Consider the following 24,600-nt stretch of genomic DNA (forward strand, 5'->3'; position numbering starts at 1 on the left):
ATAAACGGAACATGCTAATAACGGCCCTGCTTTTAATAAACTTGTCCCTGAACTTTGGGTTAAACATTTCAAGAGTATCTGAAGTAGAAACTTACCGATGAAGAAGGGAAGTTTTGGCGGGTCGCAGTAAAGTTTGTCTGTTAGCCGGTTAGTCAGTCATCAAAGGAGGAAGAGATTCCGACCAGAAGACCCAGAGAACTGTCAGCTTGTATTTCCATTTGAATTTTAACACTTAAATAATGATTGTGACACTAAAACGTGTCGCTAGAGACACGTTTTTACTTTTTGTCCATTGTATAAAATTGAGGCAAAACTATCTGGAAACAACCTCCACCATCTTGTGTTCATGATGTTGCTGGGAGGCGGAGTCTGTGCAGTAGTGATGCGGAAGTGGGCGGGGCGAGTCAGACCCTAAAGTGGGGTTGTAGCCTAATTATCAGCGTTACTAATGAGAATTAGTGTTGTGTACAGCTGAAAGATGTTGACACAAATGTGAAATTAGGAAATAAAGTAAGAAGAATATGAATGAAAATCAAAAGGGACATTTAATTATACTTGGATTGTAAAACAGGTATGAAATTTAATTGTATATGGCAATCATGTGGGGATGGGTCTTTTTTTTAAGTTACATTCATATATATTCCATTAAATTTGAAATTAGCAGCTGTTGCTTTTGCTTAGTGTTTTTTTTTAACATCTTTTTGGTTAATGAGCAACTTGTTTGACATGAAAATAAACTGTAGATGCTCGTGGGCACTGCAGAAAGTTTCATAAAAAATATTTTAAAAAATTTTTAGTTCATTTTACAGCATTGTGTTTTTTATGGAATGGCATTTGTATTCAATACTGAAGAAATAACTTAATTTAAAAATATGTTACTATGAAATACATAATTGCCATATATATACATTTTTTTTACCTTAAAAAGGACATTTGTTGGAGTACTGTATTTATTTAAGGGGATGTTTTATTCTTATATTATTTACATATATTATCAATTACATTTATTGCTACTTATTTCAGGATTAGTTTCATAGCCATATTAATTTATTTCACAAGAATATTATTAATTTGTTTATGCTTTTTTTCTTTTTTTATAGAATAATTTCTAGTTACCTGCATCAAAAATAATGAACATATCTTTACAACAGTTTTAAGTGTCAGACCGTCTTTGAGTGTGTCCTCCAGTGTTTATCTTTCAGAGAAAAGATAAACACTGGAGGATGTAATGCAACACGAGGCAGAAACTGTTAGTTCCCAAGAGAAGCCAAGGAGTCTGAGATTAGAAAACAACACTTCTTTATTGTTGTACAGTTTGTAATCCTGGTTTAAGTTTTTATGTAACAGTAGTCTTTAATAAAATACATCTGAAACCCAACAGCCTCCAACAGGGCAGGCAGTTTTCTACTCGCATTAGCCCTCTGCCCTGGACAGCTCAAAAGCAGGCACATTTCTCATGCAAAAAAAAAAAAAAAGAAGCTGTGACATGCATTTGATTTAAAACCCCCCACCCTAACCCACCCCACATTAGAGTAAACCCCCACAAGGATCAGAACTCCAGACGTTGATCAGAGTTCTGCTCGGCGAATCTTCAGTGTGTAAAGAGTCCAGGTAGTCGCCTCCCCTGCTCCCGTTACAGAAAATAGAAACCAGAAATCTGACTGTCTATATTACAGGTAACAAGTTGTGCACAAAGCACCTCACCAAAGCAAAAAAAAACAAACAAAAAAAAAATAACGTACAGAAGTCCTGAGACCTCCATAGCAATGCAGCCTGGATGTTGTAGTTTTAGTCTACGGCTGTTGTCTCGTGCCAGCAAAAAGCTCAGTCGTTGGCAAAGGGGTTGGAGGTGATGAAACGAGTGTGTTTGTATGCTACATAAGAATTGGGAAGGTTTCAGTAAAACCCCTATTGGACACAAGATACATAGCATCGCTGCTTCTTCAGTCTGTTAAAGAAACAGCATTCTGTCAATCAGAAATATGTCACTTTTAATGTTCCTCACAGCTGCATTCAGACACCACAGTGATGGAAAGTGTCATGGTTTGATATTTGTCATATACAATGATAATGATGTGTAATACATAAAAATGTACCAAGAAACAAAAGACTGAATCCAAACTACTAGCAGCTTATCTAAGTCTTCAGACATCTAAGTACTTGGTTTATTTCTGATTTCCTAAAGACTGAAAATTCTGTCCACTTGTGATGATAATCTTACTACCACTTTACCACCAAATCCATATGAGCACCATTGGTGACACTTACATGTATCTTGCTGCTGTCCAATGATGTAGGTATTTAATGAACTCAGAGGAAAGAGCCTAAAGAGCCTGAAGCAAACATCAGCTCCATTTAGTTAAAAACTTTAATTATTGGAGAATGTCATTAATCTGACCTATTACAGACTCTGTCTTCATTGGATTAAAGTGTAATTTTCATGGACATTTTAGTTTAGTAATAGATGTGAAACTATAGAGTAAAGTAATGGAAAAGGTGTTGTGTTCTCTGTGATGTTTTTGGACCAAATATGGTGGAAAAAATCCCTCCTCTAAATTGTTTTCCGCAACTTGTAGTCTATGCATGTCTGCATATCTGTTAATGAAACTCTATGAAGTTTACAATTGTGACGTGTTAAAAGTGAACTGTTACGAGATGCGACGCAGTTGAAAATTAACTAAAGACCTTTCTCATCCACTTTCCTTAATAATTGCACAAACAATGTGAAATGTTCATTAAAAATTAAACTGCAACAGGTCAGATTAATGAGATTCACCAATAATGAGTGTAATCCAGGAGGCAAACAGTAGCTGAAGTTGAATTTGTTGCATCCAGCTGTTTAGGAATCTACATTTTTTAACCACCTGCAGCATCAGACAGCAGCAGGATTCATGTTAGTCGTTGCATTTATGCAACTTGAACAACAACAACAGTAACTTCAATGATTATTTATGCACTGATGAGCCACAGCATTATGACCACTGATAGGTGAAGTGAATAACATGGATCAAATTGGTACTTTGTGGTGTTCTGCTGGAAAACCTTGGATTTTGGCATCCGTGTTGATGAGACTTAGACACCCAAATAAACACTGTCCCAGAACAAATACACTCCTTCATGCAAATGGCGATCCCAAATGTCACCGGCCTACCCCAAAAGGAAAACGCACCCAACCACATCGCAAAACATCAAACAGTCAGAAACATCTTGAGGAACATGACAATCGCCCCAGACGTTGATTTGACCTCTAAACTTCCTAAACCCCATTCTGATCAAGCATCAACAAGATGCAGAGGAACAAGTTTGATTCAAAGAGGTCCCACTGCACAACCCAGAGTACCCATAGGATCCACTGCCAACATCCTGGTGCCTGACCCCATAGGACACCCGGAGAGGTCCTCTTGTCCAGGCCCAAGGGTTCAGAGCATTTTTCACGAAAAAGGGGGACCAACACAATATTAGGTAGGTGGTCATAATGTTATGCCCTATCGGTGTAAATATAAATGATCCCAACATGAAGACAGGATGAATCAGGATCGAACAGCAGCTGTGAACGTTTATTTACCTCAGACAGGTGAGATTACTATTATGTAATATAGATCACTTGATGTTCTGTATCGTCTGTATGACAAATATTGTACTGCTGTAGTGAGGTTGTCTGAGGTATATTAAACCTGACTGGTGTCTAAATAACAGAATGCCGTCACTATTACACACTGATGAAGGAGCAATGTTACGTATCAAATGTGTAAAAATGCGTTTCAGCTTCTCAGGTCAGAGTGCATCCAGTTAGTCAAGTAAACCTTCCTCCCCTGCTTGTTTCTCTTACATCTCCCAGACGTGCAACATATTTCCTCACCGCTTTCTCCAACAAAAAATAAATAAATACACAGCCTAGATAAATAAATAAATTAGTTACACTTTCGATAAAAGGTGCAAGTGTTCTCCATAGGTGACACGGATGGCTTTCTATGTAAATTTTGATCCAAATGCTTACCTGCAGTTATAAACAGGTGAAGGGACTTTAGGGATGTCTTTGTATGGAGAAGGCACGAATGGCTGGATGGCTAAAGCTCAGCGATGGTGCGGGAGTCTGATATACAATCTGATAGGCTGGTTGTAAACAGTCATGATGGTGATAAACAGTGATATAAGGGTGCTCTGTATGATATTAGCTTTTCTCCACACTTTCGTTCTTCTTCTCTTTGGCATACAACCCAACTGAACTTTTAGGTCCACCTTCAAATGGAGCCATCTGCTGACTTTATCGTGTACTTCTGATACAGGGAAAGAAAATGTGGATATTTTTGTCTGAAGTTAAAACCTATTTAAACATATTTTTCTGCAAACATGAGCAATGAGGTGCGTATGACTCGGAGGAGGAGATGGTTCGATGTCAGCGGCATGTGTTTCCCAACGATGATGGCTTTTTGGGTGAGGTGACCTTATGTGACTAAGACTGAACGAAGACTTACATTCCCAGTCCCAGTGCGGTGGCTCGGATTATCTGGTTTGGGTGAAGACCTGTTTCTTGCTGAGATATGTGTGTTTGTAACAAGGGGACCTAGCTGCAGACAAGATGGTGGACCAATTCTCTATAGACCAGTTCATGCTTTCTCTGTTTGCAAGGTTATACATGATGCAAGTTCATCAGAATCCACACAGACCCCTTTGAGGATTTCCATGTGCAACTCAAAATTTGTGCACACTGACTGCAATTGTGCTGAGAAACAAATGTGGTGCTTAAATACAAATATTTTTATGAAGAGAGGTTGAATGAGCAGATTCTCCTTCATCCAGACCGTAACAATTCATCATTAAGAAGTAATAACTGGAGTAGTCGCTGCCGGACATTGAAGGTGTTTTCATTTATATGAGAATTGATCAAAAAGTTCCAAGACTGTGCCCCCAAAAATTTTAAAACCTGAGTTAAATTTTGCTGCCATCCACTTCGAAATACTCTCCTTATGCAGAGCTCCCAGGGCTCCTGCAACTCTTGTAGCGCTCCCTACAAGTGTTGTCCTGATATGCAAACATGTAAAAGCACTGCAATGAGCACTGATGCCTCTTAACTGACCCTTCAACTTGAATTTGGGAATTTGGGGAAGAGGGAGAAGTTACAAGGAGGTAAATCTGGTGAGTAGGTTGGGTGGAGAGCTGCAACTTTGTTGTTGTGGCCAAAAAATGGATGCATAATTATCAAATTGTGTTTGGGTGCACAGCACATTGGAGCAACCTCATGCCATCACACCACAGGTCAGGTTGTTCAAATGTTCTCCCTCTGATACCTCATTACATTTCAGTAAATCTGCTTTGACAGTCCATCCCTGGTGTACAACCATGTAAATGTTGAAGAAAACAGGAAGTATCCTCCTGATGCTCCTGACTGCAGCTGTGAAATCTGCTGCTTCTTCTCTTGATGGTAGCTGCAGACCCTCCTCTGGTCACCAATGATGATAATCCACGTGAAGGTGACTGACACAGAATGTGATGCTCTCCATGAAAGTTTGAGCTCCACGGTGAAATTACAAACCAGTGGTCACAAGAACTTGCCTAACACAGGTCCTGATGCTGACAGCGTGATGTCATGCAGCATCGTGACTCTGACAGTTATTGCTTGCACATGTTGCACACGCGTGAACAGTCTTGCAACTTTTTGATCAACCCCTTGTACCTGCATGCTTTCCATTGACAGAGCGCAAACAGATTACGGTGTTTTAAATTCTCCAGAAATCCCGTGCTGGGTCCGCTAGCCTGTCGCTAGCTCAACACACCTCAGGACTTACCACTGACACGATGCTACAGTTTGGTTTGCACTGAGATGCGGAAACCATGAATTGGCCAGTGTTATACTGTCTGTGTCAGTGATACATGAGGGTCTGTTAATTTCATCGTCTCCTGAAGTCTGTGCAGACGTCTGAATGCAGCCCAAAATTTGTTCTCTACAAACCCAACAGTGTGCATGCGCTGCAGCAGTGTGCATGCATGGAATACATAGATATGACCTACTGCACATGTATGGAGCTAAGTTCTCCAAGCAGACTCCAATGGACCAGAAAGTGGTATTAGAACAATAACTATGCATCCACGGAGTCAATGGCTGTCTGTGCTTGTAAGAAAGTACAATCAAGAGCTGAAGTTGGTCTTCTTCATGTTGTTTTTGTTAACTGTCAAGCAGCACACAGCCTTTTTAAAAAATTATACAAATTTTCTTCATTTTAAATATACCTTAAAAGTGAATAAACCCAAGATGTATTAAATCAGTATTTTAAATTGGGTAGTATGAATTTTAAATATGTTAAAATGTATGTTTAAGCCTTTTGTGTAAAATTTAAAGCAAATTTACTATATGAAACAATTTATTAACCCTCTGAACTCCAAGCAGTTTCTGGATGTTTTTTGCTTCTGTCACAGTTTTACTCACTGTGTGCTCTTTTTTTTTTTTTTTTACTGCAGTATAAAGTCCTGCACCTCTATGGAAACAACACAATCATGACAACAAGTAGAGAGAACTCAGAAATATCTTCTGTGCGGTATGAAACCGTTAGAATGCCATACAACATGAAATAAGAAAGAATGAAGGTTGAATTGCTTTGATTATATTTTTTGCAAAAGTTGAAAAACCTGGAATCAGCATGTTTAAAAATGAAAAAATGTTGAATATGTGGAGTAATATTTTTTTGTTTGTTTTGTTTTTAATTGTTAAAAATAAATAATCAAATAAACAGTGGTACGCCTTTTTATTGTTCAGTCATCCACTGCTTTTACATTCAGTAACTTTAGCTTTTCTTCTTTAAAAAAAAAAAAAAAAAAAAAAGGCATTCTAAATGGGCCAAACTGTACAGAAGTCATCTGTGAGTTCTCTTTCCTTCTAGTCATGGTTGTTCTGTTTCCACAGAGGTGCATGACTTTATATTTCAGTGAAAAATGATCCCACAGTGAAGCAAAAATGCAACAGGAGCAAAAAAAAATGCATAAAAGCTACTTAGACTTCAGTCTGTATCTGTATCTTAGTGATTCCTGCACCAAGTGAAGAATGCATGATGAGGATTTTTGTGCAAAAACACAACAAAAACAAGACCAGCTTCCACTTTTTTTCATGTCACCTCCATAGGTAAACCATCTTGTCTGCATTTAGGAGCCTCTACTTGCCCTTTGAAGAGGAGGAGACATCCGTACTGGGATCAAAAAGCAACATTGTGTGTTCGCTTAGCTGCAAAGAGCTAAATTCGAGCCGGATAAAAGGATGTGCTCTGGTCCTGTGTGTCCTCGTGCTACTGAACTGTTGATACTGTAAGACAATTTGTGCTGCTGTGGTTGGTCGGTGCAGAAAAAGCACTGGTTGGGGCTGATTTGCGGACAGCTGGCGTTGTGTCTCAGGCTCCCAGGTGTGTTTACCTGCCTGTGTGAGATGAACCAGCTGTCTGCTTCCCTGCTCTGACCCGACCTCTTCCTGCTACTCTGTCTCTCACAACGCCGGCTCCTCTTCGTCGATGAAGCTGATGTGCTCCGTGGAGGACCTCCCCTCCTCCACCTGCCTCCCCCACTCCTGCATCTCCAGCTCCTGGGGGCGAGCACCATCCCTTGCCTCCCCCCTGTGGTGCTGCTGAGAGTTACACCAAGTCTGGGTATCTCTTCTCGCAAAGTCCAGAGACAGCGGCAGGGAGACGGTGGATGGGTGGGCGGGGGTGGAGGTGGACACGACGGGGGCGGACGGGGAAGGTCGCCGCCGATGAGCTCCAGGGGAGGATGTGAGGGACGGGGGAGCTGAGAAGTGAGAGGACGGGGAGCGAGGGGCGTCCTGGGAGGGAGGCGGAGGGAGGAGACCTCTGCCGGCACAGCTGCCATGTCTGGACAGGTGAGGACCCTGGCAGGGGGAGAGGGACGGTGAGGAGGCGAGGGACAAGGAGAAGGAGAGGGAAGGCGACGGGGTGTGGGATGCCAGGGGAGGCTGGTCCTGCAGCGACGGAACAAATATCCCATTACTGGAGGAAGCGTGCAGGCTTCGGGGGACCGGGGACCCCTCTGGAAGTCCTTCCTCTGGTGAGGAAAGGCTGGGCCTCGTGATGCTGCCCCCTAGGGGGTTGGGCGGGGGCTGCGCCGGTGCTGGGGGAGATGAATTAGGCCTTTGTGGTGAATGAGGAGTCGGGAGAAGGCATCCTGGCAAGTCCACACCCTCGATGTCTCCGCTGTCCAATAGGGAACGAGTGTCGGGTCTCTGCAGGGAACAAGGTGTGGCGATGGGTGGTGGCACCAGGCAGGCGGATGACAGCTGGCTGGCGCTGCTGGGGGGCGGGGTCAGGTTTGGCATCATGGTCATCAGGACGGGCTGAGGCGCTGGTTGGAGGAGGGGCTTCAGCAGGCGTGTCATTTCCTGCAGCTCCTGACTGAGTGTAGAGACTTGTTTAGAGAGACTGTTCATCTGTAAGGAGGAGAGAGACACAGTGTTAGGGTGGAATAATAATAACACCATTGTTTAGTAGACTCCATAATGACCTCATATTGAATACATTTACTGTGAGAGTATTCAAAGAGTTTGTACCTTCCGCTAAAGCAACACAGTCCCTCTAAATCTGCTGTTTTAACAATTATCCATTGTACAGTGTGTTACAAAGTAGGTGAAAAAGGTGACATTCATTAGACTCTGAACTCCAAAAACTGTCAGTGGGTTTAAAAAGCAGAGTCTTTTAAACTGCCACAGTTACACTCTATAGAACCAGAAACTGTTAAAACAGAAAAAAAACCTTTGAATTTTTTACTTCTGTACTGATGACACTACCTCTGTCTATTCACAAATCACTGCAGCTAGCAAGGAATGTTCCCACAATACTGGACAACAAACTTTACCTACAAGTTCTAATGTCTAAAGGTTCTAATCTAATATTCAAGGAACATTTTAAAGATTTTTTATCATTTCCAACAATGATCCTGTAAGGTTATAAGTTAACTAAGACTTTTAGCTGCAACATTCAGGGAATATTTAGATATATTTGTCAGGAACACAGATTATGTTCTATAATAACAAAGGAGGAACATTTTCCAGATGGCCTCAGATGCTTTTTATAAAATGTTTATGTACTCCGATATGGTAACAAATGTGGGACATTCTGTGTGTAATTTTCTGAGAATGTTTTGGTGATGTTGTTGAGAGGAACACATCATGGAACGTCCTCCTTTGTTATCACTGAACATAATGTGTGTTCCTGCCAACATCTTCTGAATGTTGATGCAAAAAATATTATTTTAACTTTACAGGACCATAACTGGACATGTCAAAATAAAACATTTTTTGTTTCATTATTGGAGCTTGTAGGTAATGTTATCCAATGTTGTGGAAACTTTCCCTGCCAGCTGGGAATTTTCATTATAAAATGTTCCTGTACTGTCATATATTTAAAAAAGTGGAACATTCTGACTACAGTGTTCTGAGAATGTTTTGGGAATGTTGTTGAGGGAAACACATTATAGAACGTACGTCTAGAAATGTTATTAAGGCCTCAGAATACAGAATGTTTTTATGCAGAATGTTTTATAACGCTCTGGTAATGGGACATATTAAAGAAAGAAAGCTTTATCTTTTTGTTGAAGTAACACACTATAGAACGTTCTTCTAGAAAATATTTTCACAATGATAAAGAAAGTCCTCAACGCACCGTTCAAAGAATATTTTCAGGGTGTTGTTGTCTTCTGAGGCCTTCATAACACCTTGAAAACATGTTATGAATGTGATATTGGCTACTTTCGATTTTTTTATCATTGTGGAAAGGTCTCATAGAAGAATGTTCTATAATACGTTCCTTCAACAAAAGGCAAAATGTTCTATTTGTAATATATCACATTACATTAACACTATAAAAAACATTGTGTCATCCGAGACCTCTATAACATCTGGAAAACATTTCTTCTATTTTGGTTTGTTATAATGGAACATTGTAAGAATGTTTTCTAGAAGAACTTTCTATGATGTGTTCCCTCAACAATTTCCCCAAAACATTGCATGCAGAATGTTCCACCTTTGTTAAAGTTTTATAAACCATATCCTTAGTTATCACTGTGGAAAGATCTCGTAGCTGAACGTTCTATAATGTGTTCCCTCAACAAAAAACAAAATGTTCCATCTTTAATAAATCACATTACAGGACTATTATAAAAGGTTCTGTATTAAATGAACATTCTGTCATCTGATGCCGTGATCTGGAAAACATTTCTTGAATGCTGAATTGAGAAGGTTTTTATTTTGTTATCATGGAACATTGTGAGAATGTTTTATGGAAATATGTTCCTCAACAACATCCCTAGAATATTGTATTCAGAATGTTTCACCTTTGCTATTGGATGTAGCACATTTGAAAAACTTTTTATATTATCATTATTATTATGTAGAACATCTTTAATTATTCAGAGAAGAACGTTCTGGGAAATAAAAGAAAACTTCCAACTGAAAATATTAGTAGAACTTTGCAGAACTTTGTCAGAACAGAATCTGATCCCTATCGTAGATGGGATGGTTCTCACCTCCTCAGTCAGTTTGGACACACTCTGCTTGATCTCTGAGTGTTCTCGGATCCCTGCAGGAGCACAAACACAGTAAACCTCCAGTAACATGAGGTTCTGTTAAACAGAACATGTGGTTCTGTGTGGATGTTACCTGGATATGGAGAAGGTGGACCTGCAGGCGACAGACTGGGGCTGAACTCAAACTTCTGCGACAACGTGGAGTTGCTCTCGGTTTCAATACCGTCCACGAATCTATGCGGGAAAAAAGGGATTAAACATGAGAAGAAGGAGGATGTCAGAGGAATGCAGATCAGGGAAATGGACTAATTACAGTGAGTGTGGATTTTCACATTTGAAATGCCTTCATCAGCAGCTTCTGTTCACACTTCTCTGCACTGATGTGTTATGAATCTCTCACATTATCCTGCAGCAGCCACCTGATCAACCTGCACTGTAATCTACCGGTTGCCATGGCAGCCAGACACCTTAGCTGCAGCGTCAGGTTAGGCTTTGAACCTGTAATCCCACTGATGCTTCTTCTTCTGTTACCTGGGGCTGAGTTCAGGCGGTGCGCTGCTGAAGCTGACCACTGGGATCTGCAGGGTGGAGGGCCGGCAGTCGGACGGGGCCCTGAAAGGCCTCGGAGGCAGCAGGGGGGAACGCAGCGGCGAGTTGAGGCCTCGGCTAAGATGCAGCGGCGACCGAGGGGCCCGAGACACTGAGTTGGGCTCCTCGTCGCCTTCCTCGTCCTCGCGGATGGACGGAAGCTTCTTCACCAGGCCGCCGTTGCTTTCCCAATCCACCTGAGAGACAGAAAGAGACCAAAGTTCAAACATAAGCACAGTGAAATTGTATTGAATAGCTGAGTTTGACTATGTGGAATTAAAATGACAGATACGAATAATGTCATTTTGACTAATCAAACTGGTCAGAATTCTTAGTTTAAACATCTATAACAACCATCATTCCCTGCACATCACACAACAGAATAACTAAAAGTTTGTCCAAAATGACCCAAAGACCCAAAATGGCTGAAATCTGCCCAATGCGACTAAGAATCAGTTGAAAATGACCCAAAATTTGTCCAAAATGACTCAAGGTTTGTGCAAAATTGCTCAAAATCTGCCCAAAATGACTGAAAATTTGTCCAAAATGACTCAACGTTTCTCCAAAATGATTGAATGTGCGTCCAAAATGGCTCAAAATGACAAAGTGACTGAGTCTGTCTAAAATGACCCAAAGTTTGTCCAAAATGATGCAAGGTTTGTCCAAAATGGCTCAAAATCTGCCCAGAGTGACTAAGAATCTTTCCAAAATGACCCAAAGATTGTCCAGAATGTCTCATAATCTGCAAAGGCAACTGAAAATTTGTCCATAATGATTTAAAGTTTGTCCAAAATGATTCAATGTTCGTCCAAAATGACTCAAACCTTGACCAAAATGGCTCAAAATCTGCCCAAAGTGACTGAAAATTTGTCTGAAATGACTCAAAGTTTCTCCAAAATGATTGAACATGTGTCCAAAATGGCTCAAAATCTGTCCAAAGTGACTAAGAATCTGTCCAAAATGACCCAAAGTTTGTCCAGGACGACTCAAGGTTTGTCCAAAATGTCTCAAAATCTGCCTAAGGTGACTGAAAATTTGTCCATAATGATTCAAAGTTTGTCCAAAATGATTCAATGTTAGTCCAAAATGACTCAAAACTTGCAGCACAAAACACCACAGGATTTCTTTCCTAGCACCAAACTGGACAAGTGATACACTTTCTGCAGGAGCAACTGCTAAAATATCAGACACTTTCGTAAACATTTGTCTATCTGATGTATCGACAGCATCTTGAAAATGTTTTTTGAATGTCATATTGAAAACATCAACGTGCAAATGTCTTACAGAAGAACGTTCTATAATGTGTTCCCTCAACAAAAAGGCAAAATGTTCTCCTTTTACTATACTATTTTATTCCATATATTACAGGAATATTATAAACGTTTAGATTCTGTCATCTTCTTTATTATACCAATCTTGAACTAGAATTATGACAAGTTAGAATTAAACTGTAGAGATCTGAAACATGAACTATAAATAGTCAGAAATAATGTGCAGATATGTGAAACTGAGCAGGACACATCTGCAACAAGACACAAATAAACAGTAAAAGTGATTTAGTTTGTCCACAATACACATCCAGTATTGCTATTAAAGGTTAAATCATCTTTCCCTATCCACCTCACCTGTTGTTATTGACAAGAACAGGGAACTTTTGTCATGTTTTAAACACTCAGTGAAGGTAAATCAAGTGCAGCTCCATGGTTTAACCAGTGGATGGCAGGAAAACACAAGTGTCTGTGTCTTTTTCTACTGTTTAATGTGCTGTACATCACTTTGGTTCAGCATCCTCGCGATTATTAAATCAATTAGGCAAGCATTTAGGGTATTCCTTGACCAATATTATATTCATTTTTTGAAGATGTCTGAGGCCTTTTATGCTTCGTTAAATATCTAGTTTGGAGGACGTGCAGATTAAAGTGCGGAGGTGAAGTCTGGCAGATTTATGTTGTTGGTTTCAGTGGAAAATCCTCTCAAAACCATCCAGTATCATAATTTTGGGTTCTTTCAGACATGCTTGAACCATGTGAGAATGAAAGAATGCCTCTTTTATGTGTCTTTTAAATTTGAGAGGTGCATTTATTTCACCGACAGTGCACAAATTGTTCGTCTCAAAATGTGAGATAAGTTTAACTTCTGCATCGTTGACATTATAATCAGGAGTCTGAGCCAGACGTTACCCGTCACCCCTGAGAGATCATGTCAGATGGGAAATGTTAGAAGAAGAAAAAACAGAAACACAGAAGCTTAAAGTGACAAACTGAATACCAATTATTTCTTATTTGGTTTTTAGTGAGCGCAGTTTTGTGCCTGTCTTTGCCAAGCTGCAAAAAAAGAAAAAATAACGCTGTCATGCTACATTTAATACAGACTGCTGCGTCTGACTTTTACACACACATGCACACACACACACACACACACACACACACACACACACACACACACACACACACACACACACACACACACACACACACACACACACACACACACACACACACACACACACACACACACACACACACACTCCCCCGGCAGTTACTCCCCATCAGCCATGTCCCTGCTTATGAGCTAAATAATTTAGGCTGTCTTCAGTGTTGATGCTGGGTTTGCTGAAACTTCCAGAAATGACAGGCTGAACAAAAACAAGGACTCAGTGATTAAAAAGAGGAGAAAATCTGCAAAAGTTCAGAGTTAAAAAAAACAAAACAACAGACAGCACCAGCTACTGAGAATATAAGAGAAGAAAGAAATAGAGTTGAGTTAATTATGTGCAAAATGACTTAAGATTTGTCCAAAATGATTTAAAAACTGTCCAAAATGATTCAAGATCTGTCTAAGTGAGTCAAAATCTGTACAAAATAACTAAAAGTTTGTCCAAAACAACCCAAAGCTTGTCCAAAATGATCCAACGTTTGTCCAAAATCACTCGTTTGTCAAAAATTACTCCAAATTTGACTCAAAGTTTGAGCAAAATTACCTAACATTTGACTAAAATGACTCAATGTTTGTCCAACATGACTCAATGTTTTTATAAAATGGCTCAAAATCTGTGCAAAATTACTCAATATTTGTACAAAATGACTCAACATTTGTCCAAATGATTCAAAACCTGACCAAATTCGTCAATTTCTGTCCAAAATGATTCAGTTTTTCCAAAATGACTCAAAGATTGTGCAAAATTACCCAATGTCTGTCCAAAATGACTCAAAACTTGCCCAACATGACCCAATGTTTGTCCAAAATTCGTCCAAAATTATTAAAAAACTGTCCAAAATGGCTCAAAGTTTGTCCAAAGTGACTCAAAGTTTGTCTAAAAATGATTTTAAAAAAATAAAATCAGCCATGCCACCTGCTTATAAAGCTCCCAGAAATAACAAGCTGAACAAAAGGACTCTGAGAGGAAAATTGAATTTAGCTCATTTCTGTGTTTAAGTGTGACCTGAACCTGCCATATTTCATGTTAGTGCCTCTACTGTGGCTCTAAGTTTCATACTCACTTCACATTACTAGCCACTGTTAATACAGAGTAATTAGCTCCCTGCAGCTTTCCAAAGAAAGTTGATTTTGACATTGTTTGTTTTCTGTCTGACTGAAGTTTAACAGAAACTAGCCTCCTGGAACAGACATTTTGCAAACTGCATTAGAGATCTCCATCCAGAATAATAGCTGTCTAACCTGATCTACTGCATGAGTCTGACTTTCACTGTCAGGATGGAAGCAGACAGACAAGAGGACATCCAAAATGACTCGAAACATGTCCAGAATGACTCAAAAACTGTACAAAAGTATTAAAAATTTGTCCACAATGACTTAAAGTTTGTCTAAAATGGTTCGAGAACTGTCGAAAATTCTATAAAACATGACCAAAATGAGTCAAAATCTGTTTTTCAAAATGACTCAAAACTTGTCCAGGATGACCCAAGGTTTGTTCAAAAATGACTCAAAACATGTCCATAATTCTTCAAAATGTGTCAGGAGTCACTCAAAGTTTTTTTCCAAAATGGCTCAAAGTTTGCCACAAATGACTCAAAATCTGTCCAAAATGACTGAAAAACTGTCCACATTGGTAAAAGACTTGAAGAAATGTGTAAAAATCTGTACAAAATGACTCAAAATCTATCCAAAATAATCTCAAAATCTGCACAAAATGACCCACAATTTATCGAAAATGCCTCAAAATTTGTCCAAAATGACCCGTTTTGTCTAAAAATGTTTTAAAATGTGCCCATAATTATTCAAAATGTGTCCAAAATTACTCAAAATTTGCCACAAATGACTCAAAGTTTGCCACAAATAACTCAAAACCTGTCCAAAATGATTGAAAAACTGTCCATATTGTTAAAAGACTTGACCAAATGGGTCAAAATCTGTACAAAATTACTCAAAACTTGTCCAAAATTACTCAAAGTTTGTCCAAAATGATCGAAAGTTTTTACAAAATGAGTCAAAATTAGGCCAAAATGATTTAAAAACTGTCCAAAATTACCAAACTGAGTTGAAATCTGCACCAAATGTCACAAAGTTTGTCCACAATTACTCAAAATGTGACAGCAATTACTCAAAATTTATCTGAAATGATTGAAAAACTGTCCAATAATGATTTAAAAACTGCACCACAACTAGTCAAAATCTGTGCAAAATTAATCAAAACTTGACTCAAGCTTTACGATGGTTTTTGCTTCATTTTGGCTGTTTTGTGTCACATTTGGGACATTTTGTATCGAGTTTGCGTCATTTTGAGCTGGTTTTTGCCTTCTCGTTTTGTTGCGATTACTTTTTGTTCCATCTTGGTCCTAATTTTGTGTCTCTGTGGTTGTTGTCTTCATTTCTTCATGGTTGTTTATGTCCCAGTTAGATTGTTTTGTGTCACATCTTAACAGTTTTGCATCTCTTTTGACCATTCTTGACCGGTGATTTGAACAAAATGCATCCATTGACAACTGCTTTGATTTGGTGTCACTTTGAAACAAACGTTCGGTCAACGTTAAACAGCTTTATGATGGTTTTTGGTCAATCTAGATCATTTTGTGTCACATTTGTGTTTCATTTTAGTCATTTTGCATGTAGTTTTTGCAGTTTCCTCTCTGTGTGTGGTCCTAATCTGATCGTTTTGTGTCACATCTTGACAGTTTTGCATCTGTTCTTTCTGCATTTTTTGACTTGATTTCAACAAAATGGAGCAACATCATCAACTGCTTGACTTGGTGTCAGTTAGCGTGAAGCAAACATTCACTAAGTCTCAAATAAGTTGTTGCATTTTTGCTATTTGTGGCATTTTTTTTATGTCTTTATGATGTTATTTTTTTTCAGTTTTTGTCATTTTTGTCACATTTGAGACATTCTGTGTCTAATTTTAGTCATTTTGCATGTTGTTTTTGCAGTTTTACCTCTGTGTGTGGTTCTAATCTGATCATTTTGTGTCACATCTAGATAGTTTTGCATCTCTTTGTGACCATTTGTGGCTGTTGATTTGAACAAAATGAAGCAACATTAGTAATGACTACTTTGACTTGGTGGCAGTTAGTCTGAAGCAAATGTTCAGTTTTCATCTCTGTATCTTAGTTTTTGGTCAATCTGGATCATTTTGTGTCACATTTGTGTCTAATTTTAGTCATTTTACACCTTATTTATGCTGTTTCGTCTCATCGTGGTTATGTTTTTTGTTGCATTTTGGTCATTTTCTGTCACATTTGGGACGTTCTGTGAGTAATTTTAGTCATATTGCACCTCATTTTTGTCTGCTATTCACAATTTTGTGTCTCATTGTGGTCGGTTTGCATTACTTCATGGTTGGTTTTGTCCTAGTTTGATCATTTTGTGTCACATCTCGATAGTTTTGCATGTATGAGAATTTGCTGGGATGAGAGCACATTGACCCAGAGACCACAGCTCCACAAACAACCGATCTATTAGTCGAGAAAATAATCCACAAAGACTATAAATGTTGGTTGCAGAGCTGCAGAGACTCAGAGGAACCTCTCACTCAAATACCACCACAAACACCTCTTCTGTTTATCTTTCTCGTGCAGCTGTTCAGGTGTATATTTAGATATTTGCAGCGTTTTTTCCTCTCCGTCAGCTGCTCTTTCACATGCAATAATAAACCTACGTGTGATGTGTATGCAGTGGTGCAGCTCGGTCATTAAACCTCCACGTTCTCCTGAACAGGCTTCAGCATAATCACATCACTCACGTCCGAACACGGAGCGACGGCTGCACTGACTAACGAATGTATTTCATATCTCCTCATGCAGACGAGCCAACGCCCCTCTGCTTTTCTTTTCCTCTGCTTTAATCAAGCCTTCCCTCCCCCCAGCCCTCCTCCATCCCTGCCTGCTCAGCATCCCTCCCCCCTCCTCACCCCTCCTCACCCCTCCTGGGTACCGTAATGTATTTTTAGCCTCCTGTTTCTAATCTTAGCTGCAGCTCAGGAGGAAGCCGAGAGATGAGGGGGCGTGAGGAGTGTCGACCCGTCTGAGCTGGAGTTTGCATTGCGTACGTGTGATCGAGTCCGGCTGTTTGCACAAATGCGATGGCATGTGAGTGGATGCATGTTGCAGGGTCGGCTGTGTGCAGAAGGTTACACTGTAAAAATACATTCAGTGGAATAAACAGTGAAAATCAGGCAGGAAGGAGCCAGAAAATATAAATAGTGTGATGTTCAAAAACTGTAAAAAGAGTGACGATAACAGCAAATACCTATAAAATCGAGAATACAGTAAGACAGGGTCATTTTACGGTTGCACATTCGAAAAGAGCTAACTGCTATTTGCAAAAATACAGACGTTTGATGCGGACATATGTCTGTGTTTTTGTACTGTTGTTTTTACAGTTTCAAATAACAATGCAATATTTGTAAAATAAAGATATATATACACACACACACACACACACACACACACACACACACACACACACACACACACACACACACACACACACACACACACACACACACACACACACACACACACACACACACACACACAAATATCTGGGAAATAAGAATATATATTTTTTAGCTGATTTAAATGCAGGAAAACAGTGTTATTTTAGGGTCACATATTGTAAAAAAGAAAAGATTATTTTTGTTTAACAATACCGATTTTTAATGTGGACATTAATTACTGATTTGGCCAGTTTTGTTCATTTGTTTATATGTTTTGTTTGTCTTTTGGGATTTTTTTGGTGGGGGGTTGTTTCTTTTTAGATACGATAAACATCTACATTTTTCTGGGATTTTATTAGATATTACTATGCATATAATATCTATACTTTAACAAAACAAGAACATATTTCTTCCAAATAACAGCAAATATCTGTGAAATAATAATATTTTTAGCTGATTTAAATACAGCAAACCGGCATGATTTTATGGTCACATATTGTAAAAATACAAATACTACAGAGAGTGAAATTGAGACTTTTGATGTGGACATTTTACCTTTTTGGCTTGGTTTTTCGTTCAGTTGGTAAATTCATACAGTTTTCCAGGATTTTCCTACATATTACGTGTAAGTGAACAAATCAAAGTGCGGTTAGAAAGTGTCGATGTTTTCCAGCGTAGTTTGTGTCTCCATGTGCTGCTTCATGTGTCAGCAGAGACTGAACAGCAGAATGAAGCTCAGCTCTGCAGCTTCATTCTGCTGCATGCGACTCGCTGCACATCTCGAGTGGCTGCACATCGCTTTGTTTGGGGTCATGACAGTGGGTGAATCAGCAGGAGGGACGCTGGAGACACAAGCAACACTTACAGCATCGATCCTCTGCTTTCTCCACAGTTTGACCTCCTGCGTAACTGTGCTTTCCTGTATTTCTTATCTCGTGTCTCGTGTTTGTTAAGTAGCGTTTGTAGCTGCAGCTTCAAATAATAATGCAATATTTGTAAAATAAAGACATTTTTAGCTGATTCAAATCTAATAAAACAATGTAATTTTATGGTCACACATTGTAAAAAAAAACATATTTGTCAAAATGTAAAAAAATACAGATTTATGATGTGAACATTATTTACAGATTTGGACTTTTTTGTTTGCTATATAAATGAACACTTTTTCTGTGATTTTATTAGACATTACCTACAGTTTAACAAAACAGAGATAATCTGTAAACCGTTTTGAAAAATGCTCTTTTTTATTATGTTGTTTTATTTTACTTCCTACTGTTCTTGTTTTCGTTGAGTTATTTGTTTTTAAAAGTTAAATTCTCTAATTAATGTTTATCTTTTGCTAGTGTTTCTTTTAATATATGTGTAGTTTTATTGTTATTGCTATCCATTAACAAAAATAAAATCTGTAAAATAATACTGAAATGGTTTACTATTTTTCAATAATTAATGCACATATTTTTTTCTTAGCAACAAGTATTTTTAAAATAAGGAGATTTCTCGTTGAATTTAATACAATTATTCAGTAATTTTATGGTCACACATTGTAAAAGATACACATATTTTTAACGTGGACACTATTTACTGATTTTGGCCAGTTTTTCCATTATTGTGTGAGTATATATACACACACACACACACACACACACACACACACACACACACACACACACACACACACACACACACACACACACACACACACACACACACACACACACACACACACACACACACACACACACACACACACACACACACACACACATAATATCGCTAATTTAACAAAAAAGGACAGACAAAAATAAAACAAATAATTATTTTAAAAATATTATTTTTCTGTCCTCAAGACACAAAACATTTCTTTCAAGTATTAGCAAATATCTGGGAAATAAGAAAATGTATTTTTTAGCTGATTTAAATGCAGGAAAACAGTGTTATTTTATGGTCACATATTGTAAAAAAGAAAAGATTATTTTTGTTTAACAATACCGATTTTTAATGTGGACATTAATTACTGATTTGGCCAGTTTTGATCATTTGTTTATATGTTTTGTTTGTCTTTTGGGATTTTTTTGGTGGGGGGTTGTTTCTTTTTAGATACGATAAACATCTACATTTTTCTGGGATTTTATTAGATATTACTATGCATATAATATCTATACTTTAACAAAACAAGAACATATTTCTTCCAAATAACAGCAAATATCTGTGAAATAATAATATTTTTAGCTGATTTAAATACAGCAAACCGGCATGATTTTATGGTCACATATTGTAAAAATACAAATACTACAGAGAGTGAAATTGAGACTTTTGATGTGGACATTTTACCTTTTTGGCTTGGTTTTTCGTTCAGTTGGTAAATTCATACAGTTTTCCAGGATTTTCCTACATATTACGTGTAAGTGAACAAATCAAAGTGCGGTTAGAAAGTGTCGATGTTTTCCAGCGTAGTTTGTGTCTCCATGTGCTGCTTCATGTGTCAGCAGAGACTGAACAGCAGAATGAAGCTCAGCTCTGCAGCTTCATTCTGCTGCATGCGACTCGCTGCACATCTCGAGTGGCTGCACATCGCTTTGTTTGGGGTCATGACAGTCGGGTGAATCAGCAGGAGGGACGCTGGAGACACAAGCAACACTTACAGCATCGATCCTCTGCTTTCTCCACAGTTTGACCTCCTGCGTAACTGTGCTTTCCTGTATTTCTTATCTCGTGTCTCGTGTTTGTTAAGTAGCGTTTGTAGCTGCAGCTGCAACGACTGATAGACTGTAAAATCAGTCTGTAACTATTATGGGTTTGAAAATAAGTGAAAATTCTGACTGCATCTTCTTAAATGTCAATGTTTCTTTCTTCCTCTGTGACAGTAAACTAAATATCTTTGGACAAAACCAGGCATTTGAGCATTTTTTGTCTTTATTAACTCCTCACAGCCCCAAGGCGATACCTTCAATCGTCCAAAACATTCCATTTACCAGATAGAAAAGCATAAAATGCTAAAATCTGCAGGTCTGGACAGCAGAAATTTCTTTTAAAAATGTTTTACCTTCTGTTTTGTGCAAAGATGTTCAGTTTACTGTGGCAGAGGAGGAAAGAAACTAGAAAATATTCACATTTAAGAAGCTGCAATCAGAGAATTGTACAAAGACTGTTTATTTTCACTTGTTATAAGAGCTGCGACAAGTAATTGATTTAAATTCTCTGATTTCAGCTACTTAAATGTTAGTATTTTCTGGTTTCGTTCCTCTTCTGTGATGGTAAATTGAATATCTTCAGACAAAACAAGACATCTGAGGATTTCTGTCTTTATTCACTGTCTAAAGCACCAAGGTGTCGCCTTGAATAGTAAAGATGGTCAGTTATCAACAAAGAAAAGCATGACATCGTCATATCTGCAGAGCTGGATGCCATAAATTTATTTAAAGAACGTCTCAACTCTTGTTTTGTCGGAAGATAATCAGTTTACTGTCACATTTAAGAAGCTGCAATGATTGAATTTACACTTTTTTTATTTAAATACAACTCAAACAGATGAATCGATTATCAAAATAGTTGGTCAATATTTTAAGATGTATTTAAATTAACTGCAGTTGTCATTTGGGACACTTTTTGAGTCATTTTGGACAAGTTTGAAGACATTTTGGATGATTTCTGAGTCACTTCTGACAAATTTGCTCAAATATATTCAGTTTACTGTCACGGAGGAGGAATAAAACCAGAAAATATCCACATTTAATAAGCTGCAATGGAATAATTATGGAAAGATGGTTCATTTTCAGTCAATATTAGAGCTCATTTAAATGCTCTGATTCCAGCTTAGTAAACTGAATATCTTTGGACAAAATGAGACATTGCTCATCTTGGGAAAAACTAACGGATAGTTCTCACTACTTTCTGACACGAGATACAACCCTCCTTTCTTATTGTATTTCTCCTCACGTGTCCTCATGCCTTGTTATTTTTTTTCTTTCTGTCGCTATGAACATGCAGCTTCCTCCTTTGAGACTCTGGTATTTGTTTAGAGGGTGCTCGATATCTGAAGGCTTCTCTTCTCCAGCAGTCTCATCTTGCAAACATATGCCATTAGCCTCTCCTGGGCTGCTGGTACCAGACGGGCTTTTTTGCATAGACAACCAGGATGGACATCTGCAGCCCAGACCTGAGATTGTGTGTTGAAAAAAAGAAAAGAAAGAAGCATTCTCTGCAGACTCACACTGACATGTGCACACATTTGCACTCAGCTCACACTGCAGTAAGAGCCCCGGAGAAAGCACTGCAGTGGAAAAGGAGAGAAAATGAGTTTCCCCTCCTCCTCTCCTTCCACTTCTTCCTATTTATATCCAGCAGGATCCAATCTTAGCTCGGCGGTGGGGGTGGAAGCCAGGCAGGGAGACCCGTGCTTCCCTCCCTGCTCTATTTTTAGCAGCAGGACGGCTTCAAACAGCAGCACTGAGCTATTCTGGTCCCTGCTGCTGCTGCTGCTGCTGCACCAAGCAAAGGCGCAGTCAGAGCTGGAGGCTGATGCTGGAACTTAAAAGCTCAGATTGTGGCGTCTGCACACATCTGTGTAGTTCAAAGCAGCAGGATGGAGGTCAAGTGTGGATTTATTTTCGTTTTTGTCATGAAACCCTCTTAAGGTGAATGTCTCCTCAGGCTGATTCAAAATAAAAACTGTAAAATAATAACTTATGCCTTTTAATTGCATGTTCTTCTACCAGTCAGTGTTATTTTACAGGTTTTCTTGTTCTGTACAATGACGCGTGATATGTGTAAATCACAGAAAAAAGCATACATTTATATGTTAACTATTAAAAAAAAGGGTCAAAATTATAAATACTATCCCATCAAAAAATGTTATCAGCAAAAGACACTGGTATGTTATAGATATCTGTCATCATTTCCAAAAAGAACTACATATATTAGGGACTGAAAGTGGTAAAGAATTTTTAAAAGTCTATATATATATATATATATATATATATATATATATATATATATATATATATATATATATATAAAAAATTTTTTTTAATAGTATTTATTCACATTTTCACTATAAAAAAACAGGCCAAAATTGTAAGCAATGTTGACATCAAAAATCTGTATTTTTACAAATACAATTTTTTTTTTTTTTTTTTTTACAACATTCTAATGTAAAATTACACAATTTTTACTCTGCCAAGGAACGTAGCGGAGTTATGTGACGATAAGCATACATTTGTCGGTCTGTCTGTCTGTCCGCAACATTACTCAAAAATGGATTAACGGATTTGGATAAAATTTTCAGGGAGGGTCAGAAATGACAGAAGGACCACCTGATTAGATTTTGGCAGTGATGCGGCTTATAGTGTGGATCCACAGGTTTGTTCAAGATTTCTGTATCATTGCAAGATAGCGGCACAGCGTCACTGCAACTATGACAACAAGTGAACACTACGTCAGCTGCCTGCTGATGATCACATGATTGTCATCCTACTACAAATCCACCGCTGCGGACTTATCAGGACTTATCCGTCGGAAATGATACAACGACTGAGCAGCCTTGGTGGAGTATTGCGCTCTTTGAGAGATTTTCTTGGTTTAATTTATTCGTGTTTAGGATTTATGGCATTCTAACTGTATTATACAGCACAGGAGACACTTCTGAGTTCTCTCTACTGGTTGTTCTGTTTCCGTAGAGGTGCAGGACTTCATATTGAGCTGAAAAATGAGCCAAGAGTGAGTAAAAATACAGAATCAGAATCTTCTTGAGATTTAGAGGGCATTCAGAGGTTACTGTAAAAATCAGCACAATTTTGCACCTTATTTCTTCTACCAACACGATTTGCATGTTCTTTTGCACATTAGCGTCTTCATTTACTCACGTCGGCTCCATGTCCTTCTCGCAGGTTGTACGTGAGGTCGTGTTGGATCTCACTGATGAATTTCTGGGCATATTCGGGGTAAAGTCGCAGCACCTCGCGGAGCCCCTTCAGGCTGATGTACTGCAGGTCGCAGTAGGTCAGAGCCTTGACGTTGGCGTTGGTCTTGATCACCTGCTCCTTGGTCAGAGAGTCGGAGCCGATCAGGTCTCCTTTACCTGCAGGCAACCAGAAAGAGAAAATAAATGTCATGTATGTTGCAGCATTTTAAATAATTCTGACACTAACACAGCCATTAGGTCCCATTAGAGGGAAAATCAGTGCCACAGTTTTATGTTTTAGCCTCACACAAACAAACCAAATGAACAGATTGTGTGTTATTTGAGTCAATGATTTGTTGATCGACAAACATGTTGCATCAAATCAAACCGAGGCCACTTGACAGTAAATTCCCGAGATGCTTCTTCTTGTTGCCAATCAGCTGCTGCCACAAATGGAAAAAAAATAACGCAGAACTGGAACCAGAAAAAAATGCTAAACGTTCTGAGGAAAACTGATGAGCAGCTTCGACATTTGCAGCAACTGAAACACTGAAAGAAGGTGAAGTGGCAGTCAGAATGCAATTAGCGAGAGAGGCTGACAAGGTTGAAGTGAAAATGCTAAAAGATGCTGAAGAGACTCGGCGTCAGTCGGAGGTCTGACAGGATCCGGAGCTGTCAGGAATCTGGTGAGTCGAGCTGGAAAGCA

General features: G+C 38.7%; 1 protein-coding gene across 1 annotated transcript in view; it reads right to left on the bottom strand.

The window, feature by feature from the left end:
• Nucleotides 1–1,282: 1,282 nt before the first annotated feature.
• kcnh3 (potassium voltage-gated channel, subfamily H (eag-related), member 3) overlaps nucleotides 1,283–24,600 on the bottom strand; it is a 231,774-nt gene continuing 208,456 nt past the window's right edge. Inside the window, exons 11-15 of the mRNA XM_055015551.1 lie at nucleotides 23,857–24,071; nucleotides 11,047–11,300; nucleotides 10,649–10,749; nucleotides 10,516–10,568; nucleotides 1,283–8,422 (exon numbers count right to left, since the gene is read on the bottom strand). Of these exons, the coding sequence (XP_054871526.1) occupies nucleotides 7,469–8,422; nucleotides 10,516–10,568; nucleotides 10,649–10,749; nucleotides 11,047–11,300; nucleotides 23,857–24,071 (1,577 nt within the window). The 3' untranslated portion in view covers nucleotides 1,283–7,468. The remainder of the gene's footprint in view (nucleotides 8,423–10,515; nucleotides 10,569–10,648; nucleotides 10,750–11,046; nucleotides 11,301–23,856; nucleotides 24,072–24,600) is intronic.

Source organism: Amphiprion ocellaris, chromosome 11 (genome assembly GCF_022539595.1).
Source record: "Amphiprion ocellaris isolate individual 3 ecotype Okinawa chromosome 11, ASM2253959v1, whole genome shotgun sequence".
NCBI lineage: Eukaryota > Metazoa > Chordata > Actinopteri > Pomacentridae > Amphiprion > Amphiprion ocellaris.